The 6,622-nt window shown below is 45.1% G+C and overlaps 1 protein-coding gene across 1 annotated transcript; it reads right to left on the bottom strand.

Annotated features, from left to right (window-relative positions):
• Window positions 1–1,009: 1,009 nt before the first annotated feature.
• On the bottom strand, window positions 1,010–2,798 carry MRPL17 (mitochondrial ribosomal protein L17). Its single transcript, XM_033204479.1, has 3 exons — window positions 2,311–2,798; window positions 1,935–2,003; window positions 1,010–1,591 (listed from the first exon to the last, which is right to left on the bottom strand). Exons 1-3 carry the CDS (start codon window positions 2,482–2,484, stop codon window positions 1,307–1,309), a joined length of 528 nt encoding a protein of 175 aa, XP_033060370.1. The 5' UTR covers window positions 2,485–2,798; the 3' UTR covers window positions 1,010–1,306.
• Between the last annotated feature and the right edge of the window lie 3,824 nt (window positions 2,799–6,622).

Raw genomic sequence — 6,622 nt, 5'->3', positions numbered from 1 at the left:
TTTGAGTGTCTACTATATTTCATTTAAAATGTAAGAGCTTTCTGGCCAGTGTGAAGAACAAACCTGAGTAGAGAAAAAGAGATAAAGAGCTCTGTTAGGAGTAGACGAGTATCAGACTAAGGCAGCTGCAGCTAGATTGGCACCAGAATAGTATGTTCTGTCACTGAAGCCATGTCTGCTACACCAGTGATCCCTTTACCCTTACTCTTACTTATTGTCTCAGACAGTGGATGGGTTCAGTGGGCCAAATACACTCAGAAGATAGAGCCTAAGATAAAATCTCTTCTACCTACTCTACTGGAGATATGGCAATTATCAGGCACTGCTATCAAGTGTTTGGACCAAGAGTGATGGCTCCTTTCCAAGTTTTTCCATAACTACCACCCTACTAAAGCCTCTGAACCCAAGGGAATGGCAGCCTGGCTGTGCCAAGAAAGGGGTTCCCAGCTTCTCACATTCTGAAGCCGGATTTCCCTTTTCTGGGTTCCCAGAAAGGCCAGATTTGACAACAATAAAAATTTCCAGGAAATTCCCAGGAGGTTTAATATCCTAATCCTTCTCTGGCATAGACCCTCTTTCTTACCCCTTCCCCCCACCAACAGGAAGGAGCTTATCCTGGAGCCCAACATCCTCTGCTGAATGTCTCCACCCCTTTGGCCAAACTGGTAGAACATTTGAGTTCTTGGGTCCTCTCCTCCCAGGCCCATTTAGGGGGCTGAAGGGAACACATGAAGGTAATGTGTGATCCTGCCTCAAAACAGAGGAATGATTGCAGTATCCCCTGAAGGTTCGTAGGATATTAGATTGTTTAAGGAAGTTTCACTTGCAGATTGTCACTCCCCTATCCCTGTCAGGAAGTAATCTTCTCTAAGAAATCCCAAGCACTCAGTCTCTAGGAGACCAGATGTCAAAACAGAACCACCTCTGGCAACATTTGGAATTATAGGATGCATTCCCATGTAAACTGGCATTAAGAAAAACAAAACTGCACTAACCAAAATAACCCAAATTTAAGGACCAGAAGCATAAGCCAGGAATTTACTATCCCAGGTAGACTGAGCATTTGGATAATTCTCATTCTCCAGAAATCCCACAGGAAGGAAAAAAGAAATGAATTTATATATATTCATATAAAGACTTTTATCTATTGTGCAAAAAGAGGGTCATCTGGCTCCCAGAAGGTTCTCAATCCCATTAAGACTGTCCATTTTACATTTCTAGCTCCAGTTCTTCTCAGAGAGTAAAAGCGCTCCAAAGGCCTGTGATCATGGGCACTGATTAAGGGCTGCAGACTCTTCAGATGCAGTTAAATCCTTGGTGTTTGAGCTGTGTGGGAGCTGTGGTTGCTTGCTTCCTGGCTCTGGCTGAGGTCCTGCTGCAAACCCTGCAGCAGCTGGTTTAGGAGTGTAAGGTGGCTGTCTCTGCGAGGCAGAGGCAGGGGTGGGAGGCAGTTCCCTTTATACTCTATCACTGCCATCTTGGCCCGATCCAAACTCCGATTTGGGATCTGCAGCATTCTTGTGTAGCCCCCATCTTGATCTTTGTATCGAGGGGCCAGAACTTGAAACAGCTTTGGGATCAAGTCTTTCTCCTAGAGGGAGAATTATCCAAGAGACAGCAGAGTCAGGCAAAACTGCAGAGGCATTTAACTTTAGGCCACTCCCAAAGGTCAGGTCCATCCACACATAGAAAGACCTCCCCCGCCCCTCACCAATCTGGTAGAGTCAATGTTACACAACGGGGTCGTTTACAGGCAGTTGTGCAGAGGTATATTCACATCGACTTCAACTAACTTAAGACACAGTTTCTAATTTAGTTAACAACATTGGCCCATAAGTGAGTACCCAAGCTTAATTCTGCACAGTTCTCCTTCCTCCAACCCCCACCCCTAAGAGCAAAGGGTGGGATTCTGAAGGCAGATAGGACGCACTCACTGTGAGCCAGAAGTCAGCCATGCGCATGGCTCGTTCGTTGGTGTCTCCCAGCTTCCCATAGTCGATGAGCTGTGAGGACATAACATCACGGATCCAACCGAGCAAGAAAACAAGGTGCCAATCTAATTTCTCTAATGCTGGACCGCAATCCATTCTTTCCACTAGCAAAGCATCTCCAATCTACGCCATCCCTAACTCCGCAGCCCTAACCAGTCTTCCGTTAGAGGCGATGGAGGGGCAGGTTCAGCTCAGGGTCCTAGGGGACTCAGACTTGGGGAATGGTTTACCAGGTTGGTCCCAGTCCCTTTCCACTTGCAGCCGGCCCCGCCCCCTCAGACCAGACCCGCACAGTGGACAAGAGGGCCCCGTTCCTTACCTTCTCCGCGTAGCCCCTCACTTCGTCCACACGCGCCCATGGTGCCTCGATGCGTTCGTGCCGCACCAGCCCTGTGAGCAAGTTCCGCAACAAATGGATGCGGGACTCGGGACCGAGGCCCACACGGCGAAATACGCGGCCATGGGAGATGGCTGCAGCGACCGACAGCCGCATGTTTCCAGCTTCTGCCCGCCCCTTGGAGGCCGCAACTGGAAACCGGAAGGTAGACCGGGTGGAGGCAATTTCAGGGGACGCATGCGCCTTAGCTCAGAGCGTGGCGAACGTGTTTGCGCATGCGCATCAGAGCCTGCCTCGTTGGCAATCTCGGGAAGGGCGGAGAAATGGTGTTGAGCGTTTCCAGAGGCGGCGAGCTGGGCGGGCTTCAGGCATCCAGAGCGCTCTGCGGCGGCCGGAGAAGCAGGCGCCCCCTAGTGTGGGATAAGCGGGCCATTGGGTTTTTTTTTTTTGGCTGCGTCAGCCAGTGGCTTTTAGGGCGATGGAGCGCTCCGCCGCAGAGCCTCCTGGGAAAGAGAGTGTCTGAGGAGAAAGGCACCCGGAGGGTTCGGAGTCCTGCGGGCTGAGGGCCCTACGCGGGCCAGCAGTGGCCATCTGGCCTGGTTGACACCTGTACGCATCGTTTTTAACACAGTGATTTTCAGTAGTAATGGTAAAATGGATAATAACGATGCCTGGAAAAGAAACGCAGATAGTGAAAATTTTCTTTTGTTGAAGTAATCATTCCAGTTAAAAAATTTACAGCCCTAAAGGGAAAAGTAGTGGATTGTTTTTAATTACACCAGTGTGTTTTTTTAAGGGGAAAAAACATACCTACACATTTGTGTGTTAATGAACAATAATATTGTAGTTTGCTTTTGAGCCTTGACATCTGCATATTGGCAATGACTGTCAAAATTATTCCTTGTTATGGGTTGAATTGTGTCTTCCCTGGTGATTCTTCCCGTCCCCAAAAAGCTGTGTTAAGTCCTAACCTGCAGTAACTCAGAATGTGACCTTATGTGGAATAGGATCATTGCAGATGTAATTTGTTAAGATGAAGCCATACGGGTATAGGTGGGCGCCTAATCCAAAATGCCTAGTGTCCAGATAGATAGATACATATATACGTACATACATATATACAGGTCGGGCACGGTGGCTCACACCTGTAATTCCAACACTTTGGGAGGCCAAGGCGGGCGATCACCTGAGGTCAGGAATTCGAGACCAGCCTGGCCAACATGGCAAAACCCTATCTCTACTAAAAACACAAAAATTAGCCGGGTGTGGTGGCTCATGCCTATAAGTCCAGCTACACGGGAGGCTGAGGCAGGAGAATAGCTTGAACCCGGGAGGCGGAGGTTGTAGTGTACTGAGATCAGGCTACTGCACTCTAGCCTGGGTGACAGAGTCAGAATCCATCTTAAAAAAAAAAAAAAAAAGCGTATGAAGAGAGAGAGAGATGGACACTCAGGGTGATGCTGACCAGGTAAAGACAGAGACATATAGGGAGAAAGCCATGTGACCTTGAAAGCAGAGATTATGGAGTTAAGCAGTTGCAAATCCGAATGAACACCAAAGATTGATTGCTGGAGCACACCTGAAGCCAAGGGAAAGGTATAAAATGTGTTCTTTTTCAGATTCGTCAGAGGGCATGACCCTGCTGCTAACACATTGCTTTCTTACTTCTAGCCTCCAGAGCCACAAAACAATACATTTCTGTTGTTTTAAGTTCCACAGTTTGTGATAGTTTGTTACAGCAGTCTTAGGAAATGAATTCACTCCTCTTTACGTGTACATATGCAGTAGATGTCTAGATTTGTCACTCTGTCAGCTTCTAGGTGACCAAAAAACATCTCTTTGCTAATTTTAATTTTGAAAAGCTTCTTTAATATGAAGGAACAAATAGACAAAGAGGAAAAGTCATGAACATATAAATACATTGACAGAGATTTATACAAATCACACTTCACAAAGAAATTTAAAATAAATCACAGAAATTACAATTATCATTCATGTTTTGTTTCTTTGGGAACAATTCTTGTAGTTTTCAATTGTCTTTGCAGTTGAAAAATTTCACTAAGATATTTTCACCAGGATTTTTTTTTTGAGACGGAGTTTCGTTCTTGTTGCCCAGGCTGGAGTGCAATGGCGCGGTCTCGGCTCACTGCAACCTCCACCTCCTGGATTCAAGCAATTCTCATGCCTCAGCCTGGCAAGAAACTGGAATTACGGGCACCTGCCACCACGCCTGGCTAATTTTTTTGTATTTTTAGTAGAGACAGGGTTTTGCCATGTTGGCCAGACTGGTCTTGAACTCCTGACCTTAGGTGATCTGCCCGCCTCAGCCTCCCAAAGAGCTGGGATTACAGGTGTGAGCCACCATGCCCGGCCCACTAGAAAATTTATCATAAATTTCTGTTGGTAAAAACTTGTGAAGAGTCTCTTCCTCAGCAAAAGATTAGGTAAAATGAAACATTGATCCATTATTTTGGAAGATGCTTACACTTGGTAAAAACAATTGTAGCATCAAACATTGTCCTTTTGACTTTTTCTGGCAATACAAGACCATCATCTCTTGTCTCTTCTGGTAGTCTTCAAAATTTGATTCTTTTTTTAGATGTCAATTTCCTTACATTTTGTTTTTGCAGCATCACTACTGGCTTTCTCTGCAATTTCTGTGGGCTGATATTAACGGAACAATTTTTTTTTTTTTTTTTTACAGTCCAAAGGTCTTGTATTATTATTATTATTTGCACCTATTATGTCGTGAATTCATAGGGAATAGGTTCCAGTAGCTCTGGCTCCTCTCCATTGGTTCTCACAAAGTGTGCTTCTCTTGGTGCAGCCGTCTGGCCTGTCAGCTGAGTTCAGGTACCTTTCTCTTTGGCTCCCTTCTTTTTTTGATCACTTTCTTTCATGCATTTCAGGAGGCTACCTTGTGCCTTAGAGTGTTTAATGTGCTCCATATGCGCATTAATTCTTTTGGCAAGAATCTTGCCCTTAACTTTTTTTTTCTTTTTTTACAGCAATGCTAACAGCATGCTAAGTAAGATTATAGACTCTTCCAGTTTTTGCCATGGTAACACTTGCGAAGCATTACTTTTTGAACCATACCCATTCCCTTGATGTCTACAGTATCACCTTTTTTATAGACTCCCATGCATGTGGCCAACTCCATGTTTTCTAAAAGGTCTAGAAAACATACATTGGGTGCCTCTCCTCTTTTTCTTGTGTTGGTCATTTTGGTGAATTACCAGAATATGGAGTTTCCAGCCAAAAGGAAGTTAAAACAACAATTTAAACCTTGATGTTTTACTGACTGTATGTTGTTCAAGGCTTATTCTGGCTCTTTGCAGATATTTTTGTGTTTGATTGACCTTTGAAACTTCACATTTATAAAAAAATACTCATAAAAGAAAAATCCCACAAAACCAAAGTTGTTTGTTTTAAATGTACTGTTGAAAAGCAGGGATATTTTGTACAACAGGAGTTGGAGACATGAAATATACTTGAAGTGAGCCTGAAAGCTGATTAAACTCTTATGAATTATGTCTCTAACTATAAATAAAACTCCGGTCTCCTGAACAGCTGGCTTTGTGTGAATTACTCTTTCTCTATTGCAATTCCTCTGTCTTGATAAATCAGCTCTGTCTAGGCAGCAGGCAAGGTGAACCCATTAGGTGGTTACAAATTTGGAGGCTTGTCCAGGATTGCCCATGTGGCTACCTGCCCATGGTTTGGTAGTCCCCCTCTGGTGATGGATTCAGACGCCAGCCCAAGCAGCTGCCTAGTTGTTTTGGACTAGGGGCTGACTCTGGTGCTGTCTCCACTGATGGGGCACTGGCGACCCAATGTGCATGGGTTTAATTGCAATAGAGAAATAGTCTTGGGGAGATGTCCTATAACTGTAGCCCTATCACAAGGTGAGCCCCAAAGAAAGCTCAACAGGCCTGGCTCGGGGCGACTATCTGCTCTTCGTCTTTCCCAGAGACCACCCATCAGATTACTGGTCAGAGGTCATCCCTCCCCACCTGGAGTGGATCAAAGACAATGGGACCGATGGGAGAAAGTTTGAGCCTTGCCAGGTCAATACTGGGTGGTGAATGAGGTGACTAGTATCTGTTTTGTTATGTATATTTTGCTTTTACAGGGATGGAAAATGTTGGTTTGGTTCCCTATGCAGCCTCTTGGGCAGCATCCTGCAAAATTGAGAATCTTTTGCTTATGGTTCCATAAGAGAGAAAAGGGTGATTTTCTTTTGTAAAGTGGCTTGACCTTTACATGTGCTATGGCACAACTAGCAGGGTCATCA

This window comes from Trachypithecus francoisi, unplaced genomic scaffold, assembly GCF_009764315.1.
Source record: "Trachypithecus francoisi isolate TF-2019V2 unplaced genomic scaffold, Tfra_2.0 Lachesis_group8, whole genome shotgun sequence".
NCBI classification, from domain to species: Eukaryota; Metazoa; Chordata; class Mammalia; order Primates; family Cercopithecidae; genus Trachypithecus; species Trachypithecus francoisi.
This window is presented reverse-complemented; position numbering and strand designations above follow the sequence as displayed.

Bases quoted from the DNA above. Each gene is read 5' to 3' on its own strand.
- MRPL17 (XM_033204479.1), bottom strand. From the start codon at position 2,484: ATGCGGCTGTCGGTCGCTGCAGCCATCTCCCATGGCCGCGTATTTCGC. The intron at 2,004-2,310 runs GTAAGGAACGGG...ATGTCCTCACAG, and splicing joins TGAGGGGCTACGCGGAGAAG to CTCATCGACTATGGGAAGCT. The intron at 1,592-1,934 runs GTGAGTGCGTCC...TTCTCCCTCTAG, and splicing joins TGGCTGACTTCTGGCTCACA to GAGAAAGACTTGATCCCAAA.